This window comes from Phacochoerus africanus, chromosome 15 (genome assembly GCF_016906955.1).
Source record: "Phacochoerus africanus isolate WHEZ1 chromosome 15, ROS_Pafr_v1, whole genome shotgun sequence".
In the NCBI taxonomy this organism is placed as follows: Eukaryota; Metazoa; Chordata; class Mammalia; order Artiodactyla; family Suidae; genus Phacochoerus; species Phacochoerus africanus.
The window spans coordinates 65,197,336-65,219,883 of record NC_062558.1 but is presented as its reverse complement, the minus strand read 5'-3'; the positions used below and the strand labels follow the sequence as shown (position 1 = coordinate 65,219,883).

The 22,548-nt window shown below is 40.9% G+C and overlaps 1 protein-coding gene across 3 annotated transcripts in view; it reads left to right on the top strand.

The window, feature by feature from the left end:
- RHOBTB1 (Rho related BTB domain containing 1) overlaps positions 1-22,548 on the top strand; it is a 73,244-nt gene that overhangs the window by 18,934 nt on the left and 31,762 nt on the right. For 2 of the 3 annotated variants that reach the window (XM_047760159.1, XM_047760158.1), the window contains 2 exons: positions 12,218-12,419; positions 12,784-12,887. In XM_047760159.1, coding sequence (XP_047616115.1) covers positions 12,228-12,419; positions 12,784-12,887 — 296 coding nt within the window. In that variant the 5' untranslated portion in view covers positions 12,218-12,227. Of the gene's footprint in view, positions 1-12,217; positions 12,420-12,783; positions 12,888-22,548 lie in introns of those variants that run through there. The other variant, XM_047760161.1, reaches the window with a different exon arrangement.

Genomic DNA, 22,548 nt, shown 5'->3' with positions numbered 1-22,548 from the left:
TGTTTGTATTCCTGGACGTCTCTGCAGTATTCTTTCTGTTACTTAATCTCTTTTCTGTTTTGATCAAAACTTTCCATTGAAAAAATATTGTTGATTTGAGTGATGAAAGGCAGTTTTATCCTGGAGGTATATTTTGGTGAAGTTCTTGATTTAAGGAAGCCCAGCCCAGCCCAGCCCAGCCCTGCCCGTCTCTTCCACAGGTCTGCACCCATTCTCCAGGCCAGCTAGGATGTTTATATAACACGGAAGGCAGCTCCTGCCTAACTCGGTCTGGTGATTAAGAGCTCAGGGTAATGAAATCTGCACAGTTGAAACTTGGCCGTTGGCTAGAGTTATTATGCAACTCTGAACATTTCCCTTTTGTTTCTGCCAATAATAGAAGATTCTCAGTTTTTTCTTGCAGAGCTAAGTCTTCAAAGACACCAAAATTTGTTCCACCAGTATTTTTAATGACCAAGTTAAATTATGTCTTCAAGTTCAGAGTATATGTTTTTCTAAAGGACAGGAGAATTTTGTGACAGGGCAGTAGCACTGTTCAAACAGCTGAATGGAGCTTCAAGTACAAAGGCCCCTCTATGGGGCCTTAGATTTCTGCCTTTAAGCAGACTCTCACTATGCCTTGATTGCAATAGCAAATATAGCAAGAGACACTGCAAAAGTGATGGTAAGAGGTGGCATATTCTGGTGGTGAGGAGATGCAGAGCAATTAGGAGGTGCCTAGTGAAGCATGTGTAACAAATGGTGAAATTTCCCTGCCCACCCTGCCTAATATCTGACTTTCTGATGTTGCAAGAGACTTGTCCCCTTACCTGAATTCAAAGAGTGGCCCTATATTATTGTGCACCTGGAACGGGCAGGAATATCGAGTTTCTGTTTTGTTTTCGGGGTTTGGGGTTTTTATTGGGGGGGGGTGTTCTTATGGCCACACGTGAGGCATTTGGAAGGTCCCGGACGAGGGACTGAATCCCAGCCACAGCTGCAACCTACACCACAGCTATGAAATTAGATTCTTAACCCACTACACCACAGTGGGAACTCCAGAAATAGCTAGAGTTTTATAAGCCACAGTGGCCCTGAATTTTTGAATTACAGGGACAAGATTCTGAAGGTCATTTAGCTGTCCTGTGATTGAGGAAGTGAATGTGTTTGATGCTTCCTGAGAACCTTTTCTTAAGAGAAGTACAGGACACCGCAAAGGCCATCATCTCAAGGACTGAAGGTGGGGGTGGGGTACCACCCTGGGAAAGAAAATGATATGAAGAGGAGGCTAGGGCAGCTAAGGTCGTGTTAGGCTCCATCAGTCTTTTGCCCTTGGTTGGTCCTCAGTATTACAAGGATACTGAGGACCTATGGACCGGCGTGAGTAGACAGAGCTTTATAGAACAGGGACATTGTCTACTCATATATTTCAAGCATTTCAGTATATACTAGTACCCCAGAAACACTTGATGATTCATTAAGTGCACAAGACGGGCACTTTGAAGTTATAGCCACAGGAAAAAAAACTGAAAGTTCACAAACCACCATTTAATAATTTGCTGACATAAGAAAAAATGAGTTCCCATCATCGCTCATCAGTAGAAAACCCAACTAGTATCCATGAGGATGCGGGTTCTATCCCTGGCCTCACTCAGTGGGTTAAGGATCCGGCATTGCCATGAGCTATAGTTCAGATCCCGACTTGCTGTGGCTGCGGTTGTAGGCCGGCAGCTGTATCTCTGATTCAACCCCTAGCCTGGGAACTAACAAATGCCACGGGTGCAGCCCTAAAAAGACCCCCGCCCCCAAAAAAATGGGTGAAAGAAAGAGAGATGAAGAGAAAGAGTATTTATATTTTCAATTTCTTCTCCTAAAACCATTTATTTGTAGAGAGGAGAAGGTAATTGACTCTCTAGGGAGGTGGAGCAATTAGGAAAGTTTTTTACAAGAGGTAATATCTGAGTAAGATTTTAAGGAATGAATAGAATTTGGCAGGCAGATGAGGAATGGTGGATGGTTGGCAGACGGAATGGTATGTGTAAAGGCACTGAGGTGGCAAACGATGTTTAGAATTTGGGAAGCCAATTTGTGTGGCTGCAGCATGCTGTGTTTGTTTCCTGTTGCTGCTAACCAATTACCAAAAATTAAATGCCTTAAACTGACAGATTTATTGTCTTAGAGTTCTGAGGTCAAAAGTCTGAAATGGGTCTCCAGGCTAAAATCAAGGTGTTGGCAGGCTGTGTTCCTGCTGGAGGCTCTAGGGGGGAATCTGTTTCCTTATCTCCTCCAGCCACCAGAAATGACCTGCATTTCTGGGGGGGAGAGCCTTTCCCTTCATCATCAAAGTCTATCTTCATATTTCTCTCTGACTCTGTCTGCCTCTTTCTTCCACATGTAAAGGATCCTTGTGATTGTATTGGGCCAGATAATCCAGGATAATCTCCTTCTAGTAAGGTCAGCTGATTAGCAACCTTAATTTCATCTGCTCTCTTAATTCCCCCATGCTATGTAACAGAACATATTCACAGGTCCCAGAGATTAGAACATGGATATCTTTGCGGGACCATTGTTCTACCTACTACGCAAGCAGTACAAGAAGTTGAGGGTGATTGTGTAGAGAAAAGTTGGCATGATTTGTTAACCCTAAGTAGAAAAGATCATCCAAGGGGAGCCTATAATTTGATTTTTTTTTAATGGAGTAATCAAGGAGATTTTCCTAAGGTATAATGGGTATGTCTCAGCTAACTATTGCTGTGTAACAAACCACCCCAAATCTTGATGGCTTATAATAGTTTGTTATTTCTGACAATTCTGTAGGTTGGTTTCCTCAGCTGGTCTCACCTGGGTTCACTCCTAAAATGACATTCAGCTGGAGATTGGTTGGTCTAGAAGCTCCAAGATGGCACCACATTATGTGGCATTTGGTGATGGACATCAGCTAGACCACCTCAGTTTTTCTCACTGACTCCTCATCTTCTGTTGGATGTGTCTTAGATGATGGCCTTGAGACATTGTTGAAACAGCATGAAGGTAGAGCTGCAGGAGCTGTGGAGTCCTCGATTCTGAAACTTACATAGCATCACATTCGCCAAATTCCTTTGGGCTGAGCCAGAAAGTCACTCACCTTCGAGAGGAAGGGAAATAGATTCCACCCCTTGATGAGAGTTGCTACTGTGGCCATATTTCACCTAGCACAGGCTATAAAGACAGGCATTTTCGCTCTGAGAGTCAGATTTTGAAATAGGAGATTTCAGAGGCAAAATGTTTCCAGATGACAATATCCAACGCCTAGCCAAAAGGTCTCAGTGGCTCAGGTGGAGTGTGGTGAACATCACTGGTACTGAAGAGGTGAAGAATCTGTGGGGCTCAGGTGTGAGAAGCATCTTCCCATGGACACAAGACTGAGTTGTTTGTGGATGTGGAGGAGTGACAGTAGATGACAGTAGTGATGGCATGGGGCAGATATGGAATAACCAAGCCAGGTGGGGTAACTTGATAGCCAGAAGATCATGACCACACTGTTCTAAGTCAGCCTTGTGGAGGGTTGGCACCAGTACTCAGAGGGACATCCACCCTGCAAACCTCACCCTGTCCTTCACTTCCCAACTTCCACTGTCTTGTTCACTTACCAGTTTTTTTTTTTAATTGCAGTATAGTTGATTTACAATGTTGTTGCTTTCAGATGTACAACAAAGTGATTCTATTTTATATATATATATATATATATATCATACATGTTACATATGTGTTATATATATGAAATATATGTTATATATATATGTTGTGTATATATGAATATCTATGTTCTTTTTCAGATTATCTTCCATTATAGGTTATTATGAGATATTGAATATAGTTCCCTGAGCTGTACAGTAGGTCCTTGCTGTTTATTTTACATGTAGTAGTGTATATTTGTTAATCCCAAACTCCTAATTTATCCCTCTACACTTATTTCTCTTTTGGTAACCATAAGATTGTTTTCTATTTCTGTGAATTTATTTCTGTGAATCTATTTCTGTTTTATAAATAAGTTCATTAGTGCCATTTTTTTAGATTCCACATATAAGTGATATCATGATATTTGTCTCTCTGTCTGACTTACCTCATTTACTATGATAATCTCTAGGTCCATCCATGTTGCTGCAAATGGCATTATTTCATTCTTTTCTGTGGCTGAGTAATACTCTAGAGTGCATGTCTGTGTGTGTGTGTGTGTGTGTGTGTGTGTGTGTGTGTACACACAGACCACATCTTCTTTATCCATTCACTTGTTGATGGAATTTAGGTTGCTTCCATGTCTTGGCTATTGTGAATAGTGCTGCTATGAACATTGGGATGCATGTATGCTTTAAAATTCAAGAGCTTTCATCTTTTCCTGATATAGGCCCAGGAGTGGGATTGCTGGATAATGCCACAACTCTGTTTTTAGTTTTTTAAGGAATCTCCATACTGTTCTCCATAGGGGATGTACCAATTTACATTCCCCTGCAATAGTATAGGAGATTTTCCTTTTCTCCACACCCTCTCCAGCATTTATTATTTATAAATTTTTTGATGATGGCCATTCTGACTGGTATGAAGTGATACATTGTTGTAATTTTGATTTGATTTTCTTGAGTAATTAATGATGTTGAACATTTTTTTTCATGTGCCTGTTGGCCATCTGTATGTCTTCTTTGGAGAAATGTCTATTTAGGTCTTCTGCCCATTTTTTTGATTGAGTTGTTTTTGTTTTGTTTTATTAAGCTATATGAGTTGTTCATATACTTGGAAAATTAAGCCCTTGTCACATCATTTGTGAATATATTCTCCCATTCTTTAGGTTATCTTTTCATTTTGTTTATAGTTTCATTTGCTGTGAGAAAGCTTATGTGTTTGATTAGGTTCCATTTGTTTATTTTTGCTTTTATTTCTTTTGCCTTGGGAGACTTACATAAGAAAGCATTGCTATGATTCATGTCGGAGAATGTTTCACCTATGTTCTCTTCTACAGTTTTTATGGTGTCATGTCTTACATTTAAATTCTTTAGTCATTTTGAGTTTATTTTTGTGTGTGATGTGAGGGTGTATTCTAACTTCACTCATTCACATGCGGCTGTCCAGTTTTCCCAACACCACTTGATGAAGAGACTCTTTTCTCCAAAGTATATTATTGCCTCTTTTGTTGAAGATTAATTGACTATAGATATATAGATTTATTTCTAGCCTCTCTATTCTGTTCCTTTGATCCACATCTATGTTTTTGTGTCAATACCATGCTGTTTTGATTATTTTAGCTTTGTAGTATTATCTAAAATCTGGGATGGTTGTACCCCCTGCTTTGCTCTTTTTCCTCATGATTGTTTTGGCAATTCCGGGTCTTTTGTGGTTCCATGTAGGTTTTGAGATTAGTTGTTCTTAGTTCTGTGAATGATGTGTAATTTGATAAAGATTGTATTAAATCTGTGGATTGCTTTGGGTAGTATGGCCATTTTAACATTATTAATTCTTCCAATCCAAGAGCATTGGATATCTTTCCACTTCTCTGAATCATCTTTAGTTTCTTTAGTAATGCTTTAAGGTTCTCAGCATGCAAGTCTTTCACCTCCTTGGTCAGGTTTATTCCTAGTTTTTTGTTTTTGGGTTTTGTTTTGTTTTTTTTTTTTGGACATGACTTTTTGTTTGTTTGTTTGTTTTGGGGTTTTGCTATGTTTTTCCTCTTCTTTTTTTTTTTGTCTTTTGTCTTTTTAGGGCCACACCCATGGCATATGGAGGTTCCCAGGCTAGGAGTGCAATCAGAGCTATAGCTGCTGGCTACAGCCACAGCCATAACAACACAGGATCCGAGCTGCATCTGCAACCTACACCACAGCTAACAGCAATGCCAGATCCTTAACCCACTGAGCAAGGCCAGGGATCAAACCCACAATTTCATGGTTATTAGGTTCATTAACCACTGCACAATTTCATGGTTACTAGTCAGGTTCATTAACCACTGAGCCACTACAGGAACCCCTGTTTTTCTTCTTTTTGGCCTCCCTGTGGCATATGGAGTTCCCAGGCCAGGGATCAGATCCAAGCCACTTGCAACCTATACCACAGCTATGGCAACACAAGATCTTTTAACCCACTTTGCCAGGCTAGGGATCAAACCTGCATTCTGGTGCTGCAGATACACCACCGATCCTATTGCACCACAGATGGAACTTCTGGACATGACTTTTAAAGGGATTGTTTTTGTACTTTGTCTTTCTGACATTTTATCGTTAGTATAAAGAAACGCTGCGGATTTCTATATGTTAATCTCTTATCCTGCTACTTTGCTAAATTCATTTATCAATTCTAATAATATTTATTCAGGTGGCATCTTTAGGGTTTTCTATATGGAATATCTTGTTATCTACATATCATGACAGTTTTACCTCTTCCCTTCCAATTTGGATACCTTTTTTTTGTCTTTTGTCCTTTTAGGGCTGCACCCATGGCATATGGAGGTTCCCAGGCTAGGGGTCTAATCAGGGCTGTAGCTGCCAGCCTACACCACAGCCACAGCAACGCCAGATTCAAGCCGCATCTGCAACCTACACCACAGCTCACGGCAATGCCGGATTCTTATCCCACAGAGCAGCAAGACCAGGGATCAAACCTGCAACCTCATGGTTCCTAGTTGGATTCGTTTCTGCTGCGCCACAACGGGAACTCCTGGATACCTTTTATTTCTTTTTCTTGTCTGATTGCTGTGGCTAAGACTTCTAATACTATGTTAAGTAGAAGTGATGAGAGTGAGCATCCTTATCTTATTCCAGATTTTAGCAAGAAGGCTGTCAGCTTTTCACCATTGAGTATTATGTTGGCTGTGAGTTCATTGTAAAAACATAGCTTTTATTATATTATTATATTGAGATATGTTCCCTCTGTACCCACTTTGCTGAGAGTTTATACCATAAGTAGATGTTGAATTTTATAAAATGCTTTTTCTGCATCTGTTGAGATGACCATGTGTTTTTTATCTTTTGTTTGTTTGTTAATAGAGCATATCACATTTATTTTTGCATATTTTGAACCATCCTTTTGACCCTGGGATGTATCTAACTTAAGCATGGTGTATGATTCTTTTTATGTGTTGTTGGATTCAGTTTGTTAATGTTTTGTTGATGATGTTTGTATCTATATTCATCAAGGATATTGCCCTGTAGTTTTCTTTTTTAGTAGTGCCTTTGGTTTTGGTATCAGAGTGATGGTGGCTTCATAGAATGGCTTTGGGAGTATTGGAAGAATTTGAGAAGGATTGGTATAAGTTTTTTGTTCATTTGGTGGAATTCCCCAGTAAGGCCGTCTGATTCTGGATTTTTATTTGCAAGAATTTTTTTTTCTTTGTTTTGTTTGTTTGTTTGTTTGTTACAGTAGCAAACTCTCTGGAGTTCCTGTCATGGCTCAGTGGTTAATGAATCCGACTAGGAACCATGATGTTGTGGGTTTGATTCCTGGCCTCGCTCAGTGGGTTAAGGATCCGGCATTGCCGTAAGCTGTGATATAGGTTGCAGACACAGCTCAGATCCCGCATTGCTGTGGCTCTGGCATAGGCTGACAGCTCTGATTAGACCTCTAGCCTGGGAACCTCCATATGCCATGGGTGCTACCCTAGAAAAGACAAAAAAAAATAAAAATTAAAAATAAAAGTAATAGATTCTCACTTCTAGTAATTGGTCTGTTCAGATTATCTATATATTCTTGATTCAGTTTAATGGGCTGTATATTTCTAGAAACTTGTCCATTTCTTCTAGGTTGTCTGATTTGTTGGCATATAACTTTTTATAATATTTGCTTGTGGTTTTTTGTCTTCCTGCAGTATTGGTTGTTATTTCTTCTCTTTCATTTCTTATTTTGTTTATCACTTACCTGTTTTTAAATCAACTTACCACTTCTGACTTCCAAAGAAAATGCAGGTAGATTCTTCAGGTAGCATTTTAACTATCAGCATCCATGTACTGAAGATTCAGTCAACATACAAAGTTCAGGTCGGTTTTTTTTTTTTTTTTGTCTTTTTGCCATTTCTTGGGCCGCTCCCATGGCATATGGAGGTTCCCAGGCTAGGGGTCGAATTGGAGCTGTAGCTGCCAGCCTACGCCAGAGCCACAGCAATGCGGGATCTGAGCCGCATCTGCGACCTACACCACAGCTCATGGCAATGCCGGATCGTTAACCCACGGAGCAAGGGCAGGGATCGAACCCGCAACCTCATGGTTCCTAGTCGGATTCATTAACCACTGCACCACGACGGGAACTCCTCAGGTCGGTTTTGAGTTAGAAGATTACAGAGATGCCATAGCATCAGGTAATGCTGATACTCGTCAGTTAACCAGTATAAGTTCTTCCTAGTTTTTATTTGCCTTTTAGACCTTCCTTTTCTCTTCAGATATGAATCTAAGGGCAAAAGGATATCTGCATAAATCAGCAGGATTTATGGTGGTGAAATTTATTAACAGTGTAAATGAATAATATTTACTACTCTCTTTCCAGGTAAATAAAAATCAGAAACCAGATTGTCATTATCCAGATGGTCCTAAGAGCTCATTCAACCATATGAGTGCTAGATATGAATAAATTTGAGCCCATAACAAGAAAAGGAGGATAAAATTGCATATTTTTATAATTATAGCATCATACGATGTTTATTCGTTTATGTGTAACAGATGAGTAATGGATTTACAATACAAGAATGCATGAGTTTACATCCTTGGTTGTGACTTCATCCTCTTTTTTAATTATTATTATAGTTTCTTTCCAATGTTATGCCAGTTTCTACTGTACAGCAGAGTGACTCAGTCATACATATATATACATTCTTTACATTCTTTTTTTTTCCTTTTTTTATGGCTGCACCTGCAGCATATGAAAGTTCCCAGGCTAGGGGTCAAATCGGAGCTGCAGCTGCCTGTATACACCCCAGCCACAGCCACACAGGATCCGAGCCACATGAGCAACCTATGCTGCAACTTGTGGCAATGCCAGATCCTTAATCCACTGAGTGAGGCCAGGGATTGAACTCACATCCTCATAGACACTATGTTGGGTTCTTAACCCACTAAGCCGGAATGGGAACTCCCATTCTTTTTTTATATTATTTTCCATCATGGTTTATTCCTGGAGATTGGGTAGTTCCCTGTGCTATACAGTAGGATCCTATTGTTTATCCATTCTAAATGGAGTAGTTTGCATCTACTACCCTAAACTCCTAGTCTCTCCCAATCATCCCTCTCTCCCCCTTGGCAACCACAAGTCTGTTCTCTATGTATGTGAGTATGTCTTTATACTCTTGAAGTCCTTTTTAGATTCCCATAAAATAAATTTCCACCCAAAAGGAAAGATTTGGAGCCTCAGATTTTGAAATTCCAGCAAACTCTTCCTGGAAGTTCCCCATGTTGAGTGAGTGATACGAGCTGTGAGGACTTAATTCTGCCTGCTTCTCACTTCCCTTACACATTGGCCCCTTTGTACAGGGCTCAGTACCTTTGGCAGTCACTTCGGTTTTGAGCAGATTGCTAGAGATTAGAGGACCAGCGGATGTTATTCTCACCTCTGACACAGAAATTCTTTTTAGGACTGTGCATGAGATGCATCTATAAATAAATAATGATACTTTTTTGTAATCACGGCCTTAATATAAAACTAGAAGAGCTTTTGTCCCCCTCAAAGCCATCTTCTGTAAAAGCTACACAGTGGTTCCACCAGTACTGCCATGATTTAAATTATGTGGGGAACCCTTCTCTGGGGGCTGCCATCAGAGCAAGTTTGCAAGCCAATGAGGGAACCAATTTTTTAGGTTTTGTGCCATGTGTAAATTTTTACTAAATCTAAACATTCTCCCAAATTTTAGGGACTGGCTCTCTTTGACTTTTATCTATCAAAAATTAAATAAAATAAAAGTCACTCAAAAGAGTAAAGTTTGAATCTCACTTAGGACATTCAAAATAATATACTTCAGGTTCCAGAGTTGTGAGGCTTCAAATGGAAACTGATTTGTTGTTGTTGTTGTTGTTTTCTGACACAGGCTACCCTATGATAATATCACCAGAAACTTGTAAAAACACTGTTATTAAGTGTTACCATTTTTATTCTAGAGTCTAGAAATGCCCCATAAAAATATTTTTAACCTACCTTTCCAACTCTATTATTCTCCAGTTAACGCTGACCTCTTCTTCTCCCCGTCCCCACCCAGAACTTTTTCTGCTTTCTTTGCATCAGGTCAGCTTTGCTCTGTCTTGTATTGTTATTCCATTTCAATGAATTACCCTTTAATTACTCTACTAAAATGTATCCTTTTTATAGATTTTTATGATTATTATGTTTAGGATTTTGTATCTAATTCTGGACCTCCTCCTGTTTCAATTTTGTTGTCATCTGAAAGAATTCATTTCAGCATGAAATGATAATTTTTGAAGCCATCAGTGTGTTGGATACTGCACTGCAGACTGAAAATGTCAGTTCACCTAATTCTCACAACATTCAGAAATGGATATTATAATTCTCCCTTAACAGATGAGGAAGCTGAGGCTCAAATAGAGCAGATACCTGGCCCAAAGTCAGAGAAATGACTAGAATGTGGAGACAGCAGGATTCAAACTCTCATCCACTTAAGTTTTCCCAACTCAGACTATGCTGTTTGGAGCCGGATAATTCTTTGTTGTGGGGGCTGCCCTGTACATTGTTGTATGTTTAGCAGCATCCCTGGCCTCTGCATTCCTGAAGCCAGGAGCACTCCCTCACCCATTGAGACAACCAAAAAATGTCTCCAAACATTGCCAGATGTTCTAGTGCTGGTACCTAAGAACCACTGATCTAATGCCAAACTCAGGCTTTTTTGCTACATTGTATTATTTTATAAGGAACTTATAAAACCATAGAATTTGAAGGCTAGATTTTAAAGAGGTTGATTTTTGGTGTCAGCACAGTCGGCTAATCATTAGAAGTGGAGATTTTTAAAGATTTTCTTTTCCCACTGAAGATCTTCAAGATGAGCATTCACCAGGTGGGAGGCAGGTATCTGTCTATTTTAAGCCTCTCCCCAGTGCAGAGTCAGATCTAACCTCACCACACATCTGTTCCTTTAATTACTCCACTCCTTTCCTGCCAAATAATTCTCCAACCTGGGCTTTACTACCTCCTGTGATGGTGTTATCCATGCTCATGCAGTCCTAACAGTGCAAAAGCTTTCTTCTTCACATTCTTCTTTAGATCTCTCCCTGTTTACCCTTAATCTCATATAATCCAAGTCAAATCAATTGAATGAAACAAACACACATTGAGTCCCAACTATGTATTAGGCCCTACTCTGAACAGTTTCAATTTTCTTTCTTTCTTTCTTTCTACAATGGCTGTTAAGACCATTATGTACCTTTGTTTAAAAAAATGACCCTCTAGGAGTTCCCTGGTGGCCTAGTGGTTAAGCATCTGGCATTGTCACTGCTGTGGCATGGGTCTGATCCCTGGCCCAGGAACTTCCACATACCATAGGTACAGCCAAAAACAACAACAACAACAACAAAAACCATGCTTTTGGATTTACTTCAAAATGTCGAAAATAATAATACATGGCTTTTTTTAAAAAAATGACCAGTTTTCTCAGTTTAACAATAGACTTCCTCAAAAGAACATTCACAGTGCATTAAAACTTTGGAATCTTGCCTCACCACCCATCCAGCTGCTGCCAGGAAGCAGTCTGCTCTATAGTTTGTGGAGGTTCCTGTCCTGAGGAAGCAGTGCTGCCTGCAGCTTTTCATAATGATAGTTTAGAACCTACAGGAAACTGCTTTTGAATGAGAGAAGCTGGTTGCTTGGAAGACTGGAGTGGACACTAGTATTGCAAAGTCTGCCCATGCCTCAGTGTGTAAGGTTAACACTGCGAGTGCCCAGTATCTTTCGCTGGGCAGCACAAGCAGCTTGTGAGCTAGGAATGTGTGCCAGGAGACTGGCCGGGGTGGATCTCCAGTAGGCAGGTTGTGTTTAGAGAAAACCCAGGAGAAAATAACACGTTAACCGGAATAAACCATTTAGGGGTCAAAATAACAATCTGCTGTTTTTGTGCTTGTGAGAGATATAAAAAGAAAAGCTGAGTTCCAGTTAGGCTCAGTACGAACTTGCAAACTTCTGGCATATGCTTGGGCACCTCTGGACCAGGGAGAACCACCTGAACCCCTCCCATCTTTGACGGTTCTGGAAAGCCCTGGTGTCTTTAACGCGGTGTCCTCCCTTCTTCTAGAGTTTTATAAATGGACACTGACATGGATTACGAAAGACCCAACGTTGAAACCATCAAGTGCGTGGTCGTGGGAGACAACGCAGTGGGGAAGACGCGCTTGATCTGTGCCAGAGCCTGTAATACAACACTGACGCAGTACCAGCTGCTAGCCACCCACGTACCCACCGTGTGGGCCATTGACCAGTATCGGGTCTGCCAAGAGGTAAGAAGTACCCTGTTTCTTTGGAATCCCAAGACACATCATTGCTCTTGCTGGTACGATTTTTTTTTTAAGTGGGGGAGGCGGTTAATGTGTACCTTCAAAACAAAACGCATCTTTCTAATACCACAAGGAAAAACAAAAGCAACATCCAGACTCGGAATGTGGCTGAGGTATCCTGAGTGAGGGTTTGATCACGTGATTTCCAGGCAGAGAAGCAGGACTTGCGCTCAGTCCTGTTAGCAGGGAAGAGAAAGCGAAATGCGGGAGAGTCTGGTGGGCATTGAGGGGTGATGACCCGGAAATCCCTCCCCGCAGGGAGCCTCTTATTGACAGTAGTCATGGCCACTTCGTCTTTCTCCTGCAGGTCTTGGAGCGTTCCAGGGATGTCGTTGATGAAGTGAGCGTTTCTCTCAGGCTTTGGGATACGTTTGGCGATCATCATAAAGACAGGCGTTTTGCATATGGCAGGTAAACCAAGACTAGTGCAGCTCAGTTCAGCTTGAGTTCAGTTTCCTTTCCCAAACCCGTCTCTGCTTCACGAATCAACAAAAACCACATCCTATGGTCTTGAAATGTGTCGAGTTCTGCACTGTGTCTAAGAAAAGGAAAAAAAAAAACAGAATGGGTTTCTTGATGTCTAGAACAGCAGTTTGCATTGCTGCTTGGTTCCTCCCAGGAAGTGCTTTACTTAAAACAAACAGTGCTGGTTAAACTGGATGTTTGCTGGTGTGGGATTCTGTTGTGCCCTCTATCCTTGGGCTGCTTTGATTGCTGTTTTCCTGAATAACACTTTATTTGCCTCTGCTAGGATTTTTTTTTTTTTTTTTTTAGCACTTGGCCATCCCACTTCAGAAGGTCCCTTTGGTCTTTTCATGACCATATTACCAGAGCCTGATGTTACTTGCTTTGGGCTCTGTTGTCTGCAAAGTCTGTTATTTTTATTTGAAGGTCATTTTTAAGAAGAAAGAAAAATATCTCTGCAGTCCTTCATAAGGCACATTTCCAAAATGAACTGAGGCATTAATGTCTATTTTTTCATTAAAAAAAAAAGGAGGGAAAAACCCAGTAAAGAGAAGATAAGGACATTAATATAAATGGGAACATGGTCAAAGTACCCTAAAAGATTTAGCACTTCTCCTTGTCACCAAAACTCCATCAGGGTCTCTATGACTCCAGCTCTTTTCACATCTCTCTCAGGGAAGTTCCTGTGCAGTGCAGTGGAGTAAAAATTCAGGGTTGCCATAACCCCAGATGTGGTTAAGTCCCTGGCCCAGGAACCTCCACATGCCGTGGATGCAGCCCCCCCAAAATAAGTTTAAAAAAGAAGTCTCTCCTGGTTGAATATAACTATCAAAATCCAGATAAGGAGGAGATTTCCTTACCACTTAATTGCAAATTAACACATTTCCTTTTAAGTTTAGAATTTAGGTCTTTGTCAACATCCAGCATCTTGTTACCTCACAGGACTGGGTTACTGAGATATTCCAAACCATGAGGTACTCCTTGGTATTGAGATAAATGTTTCTGAAAGTACCCCTCTTGCTTCAAACCAGTAACTCTCTTAAGCTTCTGAACAGACCTTTATTGGCATTGATTCAAGTGGTCTAAAATAGTGGATAAGCTGCTGAAAGGGTTTGCCCTAGTCCTGAGAGGTAGTTCACCTTCGCATACTGAAAGACTCTTGCATTTTAGTCCATTTTGTCCAGAGGGGTTTTGGAAAGAGGCTTATGGAAGCCAAAATTAATTTTACTATCCCCTTGGTAACAAGGACTTTTGAACTTAATATCCAGCATCATAGATGCTTTTCTTCTCCTTGAATTTCCTGGGTTTCTTTCTTTCCTTTCCATGATGGTCTTGATTCTCATCTTAGGTGCCATTTTGGTTTTTTCTGCTCTCTCTTTATTACGCACGTACAAAAATAATAATGAATGAATCTGCTTGCAAGTACTAGGCAGTCAGATTTGTGATTCCTGTGGGTTTTAAGAAAACATAATAAAATGGTGATTTTAACCAAGGATAAACACAGTCGGTTTCAAAGGACTGTGTGAACCCCAACTTCTAAAAAGGTGTGGTGAATAAAGATGAGCTGACCGAGATACTGGGTTTGGCTTCTACAGACTGTCCCTACAGCCCTGTGGTTTATTGCCACTTGAAGGTTATGTATTTGAGATAATGAATTTTAACTTGGCCCCAGAGTATAAAACACGTACTGTAGTAACATAAGGGCTGCTTCATTGTTATCCTGTGAGATTCCTGCTTAGGGTTGATTTAATGGTGCTCTGGCCTTCATAGATCTGATATTGACAGGCTCCATCCAGCTTCCTGATGTATCTGGAGTCATTTTCAATGTCATGCCTGTGCTTGGTCACTCCCAACAAAACTAAGCTGCTCTTTTATGTGACTCTGTCAGTTCAAAGTGCATTGTTCTGCTCCCTGGTCTATAATGTTTGGTTCTGTCAACTGTAACCCATCCCCCTACCGCTTTGATGGAAACAGGACATGCTTTCCAAGCCAAGTTTGATTCTCTGAGTGACACAGAGGGGCTCAGGAAACGTGCCCCAGTTTCTGGCCAAGCTCTCCGTGGGCCTCGCTTTATGTGCATATTTGTACCTTGTATCTCCTCTGTCTTTTCCGATTCTCCACAGCCTCCAGGTTTCCTGCCACAGACCCCACCACTTTAAAGAACAAAAACCAGAGTTTGTCTGTCTTGGATTCCAGCACCTTTCAGTAAATGCTAAATATATAATACCACATGGATGTTGCACCAAAAAAAATCACATTTTATGGAAAAGTCTGATAGTGGTAGACATTTCTTTTACTCAGTATAGGGCTCTGACTGCTGTATTTTATTGCTATGCAAGAGGTGTTTAATTTCTGTATGGCGTCCATTTTTAGTTCCCTATCATTTGTGAAGGAGAAAAATCATAATTATGGTTTCTGACAATCAGTTTGGTTTGCAGACCTGTTTTTTGACTTATGTTTTTACTATACTTGGTGTGAATTACAAATCAGTGGGATGCAATATATTCCTTATACTTGGAAATGCATTTGGAACCTTTTAAAAATAACTCATCTGCTCCTTACAATGACAGTGAGAGAAACCAGATTCATACAAGATGCCTTAGACCTTGCCTTCAGTTTCCTCTGCTTCTTAGCACCAGGTCGTTAATAAGTTGCCCCCTCAAACCTTCTTTGCTATAGACAGATCTAGTTTGCAGAGTGGATCCATTGAGCTAGGGTGGTGTCAGTCTGCTGATTTGAATTTGTAATTTTCCCAGCATGGTATAACTATAATCAGAATGTCATAGCTCTCTTTATGATTTAGAGGTAACCAATCAACCCATTTATTTTTAGCCAACTAGAATAATAGCCCCAATTTATCAAAGGCCTATAGTGTGCCAATCAAAATATTGGGCACTTTGCCAACAGTAATTTAGTTCATCCTTTCCAAGACCCTAGGAGGCAGGGGTTATCTCCATGCCATAGCTGAGTAGATAGTTGAGTTCTTTTACTACCATAACCAGACCAGTGGTGAATTTCAAAAACAGATTCAAACCCAGTTCTGCCTGACTCCTGGCTCCCACTCTTTCCATCGTGACAAGCTACCTCAACCTCATTTTATTTTATTTTATTTTTTATTATTAATATTTTTTTGTGTGTCTTTTTGCCTTTTCTAGGGCCCCACCCGTGGCATATGGAGGTTCCCAGGCTAGGGGTTGAATCGGAGCTGTAGCTGACGGCCTACACCAGAGCCACAGCCACTCAGGATCTGAGCTACGTCTGCAACCTACCCTAGAGCTCACAGCAATGCCGGATCCTTAACCCACTGAACAAGGCCAGGGATCGAACCCACAACCTCATCGTTCCTGGTCGGATTCGTTAACCACTGAGCCACGACAGAAACTCCCTCGACCTCATTTTAAACAGAAGGCAACTGAAAACTATCCCATGTTGATGGGCGGGGTGTCCATTTGCCCTTCCATATTTGTTCAATGGCTTAGAATAACAAGAGATTTCAAAAAGTCATCTGGTTGACGCCCTTTCTCCAGGAAGGAAAAATCATCCATCCCAGAAAAAAACAGTGACAGGAGCTCTTCTATTCGATGGACATGACAGGTAGCAGAGTAGTATTAGCAGCCCAACCAACACTTAACCAACACATTTGAAATTCTTTCAAACCCTCTTTTGCCTGGCGCAAACAACTCCAAGTCTTTCGGAGCCTATTTCCTACCACCTACTTTCAGTCCACTTTTGGATGAACTTTTGAAGCTCTTTTCTTGATCTTTTAAAATGTCAACCAAACTGTACATAGTAACCATGACTGATCGGCTTTTTTTTTGGCAAGAAAAAAAAAAAATTCTCTTTTTAAAGGGATATTGCTCAAGAGTTTTTCCCTGGAAGTGTTATAAGAAGGAAGTTCATACTTAGGGGCCTGACACTGAAAATGTAGGCTAGTGGCATGGGCTGTGCCTTCCACAGGACCTCTGGGCCCCTCGGCTCCCCTTCTGTAGTCACACCACATGTATGAATAATTACCAATTTTATTTGTTCACTTTCCTTGAAAACCTTCCCCACTGCTCTGTCTCAAGGTCAGATAACCCTCAAACACATAAAGCCTATGGGGCTGGAGGTGGTGATAACAGCAGCTACAATGCAATCAGGGCTCTCCAGAAGGCAGGCCTGTGCTCAGCACTGTACATACCTTGTCACAGCACTCTTGTAACCCTGGAAAGTAGGCTCATTTCACAGCTGGGCAGGCATGTGCAGAAAGAGGCCAAGGTCAGAGAGCCGGGAGAGAGTGGTACAGAACTTTTTCTATGAGTTCTGTCGGCCTCCACAGCCCTTTCTACCAGGCTCTTATAGCTGATCACGATGATGGATGGTGAACTTACTTGACGTTTGTCCTCAGTCCAGTCTAACTCCTATCCTATTCCTTGTGGACATGAAATACCAGCATTTACCATCTGTCACCAACTCCCATTAAAATTCCATTGTTCCTCTTAAGTTCGTTAATACGTAGCAAATAACCTAATTCTTTAGGTGCATCCATGAGTGGCTAAACATGAGTCCTTTCGTGTTCAGTAAAAAACAGTACATGCAAGAGAACTTTTGGAAAGTGAGTAAAAACCTTGGGTACTCAGGATGGCATGTTTTCTCCCCCACATTTAACCTCAGCATGCAGCATCACTGCATTTGCCCTCACACCCAAGAGTTTCTGGGCATATTTTCAGTCCAGCTGGAACCCACTTATTATGTAGATTATTCTTACACACCCATTTTCCTCAAATGTTTTTAGGTCGGTGAGAAGGACAGTACATGTTTTAAATGATAACATTAATCAGAGCCATAGTTTCTGAGTGAAGGTTTAGATAAGTGGGCTCTAATTTCACCTTGAAGGCACATGTAACCAGATACAGCATGAATACATCCCATTTTGAATGCTCGGTTGAGGCCCTTTAAAAAATTCAGGACTGTGGGTGACCAGTGTTTATGTATTTGTCTGGGGTTGGCTGTACTTGTGGTTAACGGCGAGGGGGAAAGTAAGAAACAACGAATGTGCCCAGATAAAGTATTTTGAAGTAGCTCTTACTGTTCAGGGTACATTCTAAATGCTGGGCCAGAACTAACATTCTAAGGAGGATTTCAGGAGGGCAAGCGGCCTGCTGGACAGAGAAACATATCAAGTGGAGATGAACCAGGGCCAGGACTAGGGTAAGGCAAGACAGGCGCTCACCTTGGGGATAAAATATCAACAATAATACTTCTTAAGATAGGAGCACTCTTACTGATTTTTCCTTCCTGTCTCAGGCTCCGCCTGGCACTGTTGCTCATCCTGACATCTAAAATGTTGGGATTTTGTTCATCATGGATTCTTTTTTTACCTTAATTTTGATTTTTGAAAAAATATGGTTCATCTGGATGCCTGAGGTTAGGGGTACCTCTTTACTGTTGGCACCTGAGGCAAGTGCTTCCCTCTTCAGCCAAGTCCTGGCCCTGAGGGTGGACTTTGTAAACAGATAACAATGTAGCAAAAGAAGGAAAATTATGGATGCAGGTACTTTATGGAAGAATCCCAAAGAACATTTCTGAATATGTGGTCCAGAGGAGCTAGGAAAACTACTGAAGCTTGTTTCCTAAAGATATTTAGTCCTGTGTACAGCTGTAGCATAAAGGACTCAGACTTGCCCAGGTTAGAGAAAACAGTAGGATTTCCCATTGTGGCTCATCGGTACAGAATCCGACTTGTATCTGTGAGGTGGCTGTTTTGATCCCTGGCCTCACTCAGTGGCTTGAGGATCTGGCATGCCTGTGAAGTTTGCAAACTCAGCTTGGAAATCTCATTGCTGTGGCTGTGGTGTGGGCGGGCAGCTACAAGTTCCAATTGGACCCCTAGCCTGGGAACATCTACATGCCATGGATACAGCCCTAAATTAAAAAAAAAAAAAGAAAAGAAGAAGAAGAAGAAGAAAACAGTGAAAAGGCCTTAGAAGAGCAGCTAGTTGGACCAAGGAACAAGAATAGTTGATCCCTAAGAAGTCAGGCTAAAACTGTTCGTTCTCATACTTGAGTACTCCAAAGCCTGCTGGTTATCTGATGTCAGAGATATGGAAGAGGTGAATGAGCAAGTTTTAGCCAGTTACCTGGAGGATTCGAAAGCAGCTACTCCTCAGGCCATGCTTTAGGTAAACACGGCCATGGAAATTTCACTGTGCTCTTTACTGAGACTCAGCCAAACAGGAGGAATCTCTTTGAAGATTAGAGAGAGAGCTTTTGAATGAAGGAAACCAAGACCAAAAAAAAAAAAAAAAAAGAGCACATGGGATGTGTGGCTCCATTTCTGTAAAACTCTGGAAAATGCAGTGTCATCTCTAGGGACATAAAGTAGGTCACTGGTTGCCTGAGAAAGAGGACGGAGGGGAGGATGGATTAAAAGGGGCACAAGGACACTTTGGGGGTAATGGTGACGTTTGTTGTCTTGATTGGAATCACTGTATCAGAAGTATACACCTAGGTCAACACCAATGAATTTGAGCCCTGGAAGTCTACGAAGTTTAGTGTGTTTCAATTGTAGCTCAATAATAAATTTTTTTTTCTTTTTCGGCTGCCCTGAGGTGTGTGGAGTTCCCACGCCAGGGATCAGATCCGAGCTGCAGTTGTAACCTATGCTGCAGCTGCAGCAACACCGGATCCTTTAACCCACTGTGTGGGGTCAGAGATTGAACCTGCATCCCGGTGCTGCAGAGACATCACCAATCCCATTGCAACACAGTGGGAACTCCAATAATTTTTTTAAAATATAACCTTTTTATGGGCAAAGTAGTCTAGCTAGGTGAGGAAATTTGCACAATTGACAATATATGTTTTGATTATTTATAGAACTTAAATGTAGTTCTTACTGAAAATATAAATCATTTGCGTGAACTTAAGGGGAAAATAAAATAGGAGCAGATCTTTAATAGCTGAATATGGGAATTGGAATGGTTCTGGCATCTCAAAGCTAATGATGGGCCACTACCAAATTGTCCCTAAATCATGCTGGATACCTTTTTCCCAGAGATAGAGGCCCTCAGCTGTGTGGATCATAATCCTACCAAATAGCCTGTGTCTTTGGCTGTGGTTATGTATGTATCTTTTTCTGAGGAAGTTGTATTTGACCAGGTACCCTGTGATAGCTGAATGGAGAATACCACATTCCTGGAAAGTTTTCAGTTTCTCCATCAAATAGTAACAACTGTGTCTCTTCCTGGAACTAGAGAATGCTGTGAGGCCAAGAGAAAAGGGGGGATGCGTAGTCAGTCACATCTCCAAAACCTCCCCCTTTCTTGCCAAATTTTTTAATTTGTAAATTTGGTGGAGAGGAGCAGGAATGCCTTGTTTGGATGAGTGTTCTTCAGAGAGTTTCATGTAGTAACACTAACGCTTTTCCAACTATCATTTGTTTCTCCTCTGGGTATCATTTCCAAGATCTAAGAATCATTTTAAAAAAGAATTATATGTCTTTTTAATTCATTTGCCCATAGATGAGAGCATTAAGTAAAATAATTGAAGGTGGATTTTTACTGCTTTATGCTAATCCCAAACAAACAAAAATATGTTAGACTAAATGCATTCAAGTAATTTAAAAATGTTAATGTAGTGGAAATTTATGGATTCTGTACTAAAGCACTCACACATAGGACTGCTTTGATGCCACATCATCTGGCACACAGAAAATATGCCTGTGCCATGCTCTGTGCTACCGTCAGCCTGCTGTCCTACCCTGTCCTTCCTGCTCTGACCTGGTACATCTCATATTGGAACCAGAAGACAATCAGAAGACCTGGGATTCCTGTGCCCAACCCAGCCCTGTTCCCAGGATGGAAATGTCCTTGGGAAGCAGCAGTGCCAAAGGAGATAGGAATAGGGCTTGACTGATGACTGGAGTCACTCTTGTTCTAGGACCTGGCAGGATGCTGGCTGCAGCGCAAACACTGGTCACCTGGCTGGGAAAGACAGTCCTTTGTGGTTGAGCCCAGAACATCATTTGTGGCCCCAAAAGATGCTGCAGAAATAAGAATGATAAGCCAACAAGATGGGTAGAGAAAGTAGGGAATATATGTACAGTTCAATACATTAACAGCATGTGTTTTGCTTCTTTTTACCTTTTTTCTGTAACTACATAATTACTGCAAACTTGACAGGTTGGGTCAAATATAGCTACATGTGTTGACTTTTCATCATGGGCAAAGAGAAAACATCAGTTTGTGATGTTTCTATACTAGAATCTCCTGATCAAGAAATGTATTCAGCGCATATAGTTTTCACTTTTAAATTAGGTGGTAAGAAGAAAGGGACTGTTGAAAAATTCTGCAGTGTCTTCAGAGGATAATTCTGTTACCCTCTTTCAGCAACTCCCTTTAAATGAGCCAAAAGGAAAAGATTTCTTGATGAAAATGTCTTGCCATTCTTGTTAGCTGCTATATACAAGAAATGTCTTTAGTGACTTTTTTTAAATTAAAGAATAGTTGATTTACTATGTTGTGCCAATTGCTACTACACAGCAAAACGACTCAGTCATACATATATACATTTTTTATTATTACTATATTCCATCGTGGTCTATCCCAGGAGATTGGATATAGTGTAGGACCTCATTGCTTATCCATTCTAAATGCCGTCGTTTGCATCTCCTAATCCCAAACTGTCTGTCCATTCCACTCTCTCTCCCCTCCTGCTTGGTAACCACAAGTCTGTTTTCTATGTCTGTGAGCCTGTTTCTGTTCTGTAGATAGGTTCATTTGTGCCATATTTTCTTTTTTTACATTATTATTTTTTTTTTCTTTTTAGGGCCACACTTGCAGCATATGGAAGTTTCCAGGCTAGGGGTCAAATCAGAGCTACAACTGCCAGCCTATGCCACAGCCGCAGCAATGTGGGATCTGAGCCGCATCTGCCACCTGTGCGGCAGTTTGCAGCAACACTGAATCCTTAACCCACTGAGCAATGTCAGGGATTGAACCTGCATCCCTATGGTTACTAGTTGGGTTCATTACTGCTAAGCCACAATGGGAACTCCCTGTGCCATATTTTAGATTCCACATATAAGTGATATCATATGGTATTTGTCTTTGTCCGACTTAACTTCACTTAGTATGAGAATGTTTAGTTGCATCCATGTTGCTGCAAATGGTATGATTTTGTTCTTTTTTATGGCTCATATTCCGTTATGTATATGTACCACATCTTCTTAATCCATTTCTCTGTCGATGGACGTTTAGGTTGTTTCCATGTCTTGGCTATTGCGCATAGTGCTGTAGTAAACATAGGGGTGCTTGTATCTTTTTGAATTATACTTTTGTCTGGATATATGCCCAGGAGTGTGATTGCTGGATCATGTAGCAGTACAATATTTAGTTTTCTGAGGAACCTCCATACCATCTTCCATAGTGGGTTGTACCAGTTTATATTCCCAGTATTAGGTGACTTTTGAACCCATAATCCTATTTGCCTGATAATAATTCATACCTTGTGGTTTACAGACCAGTTTCACAACTATTTTTCTTAGTGAATCTTAACAACCGTCACATGAATAACTTTTAATATTGACCATTTATTAGATTTCCAAAATCATTCCACCACTTTGTTCCCT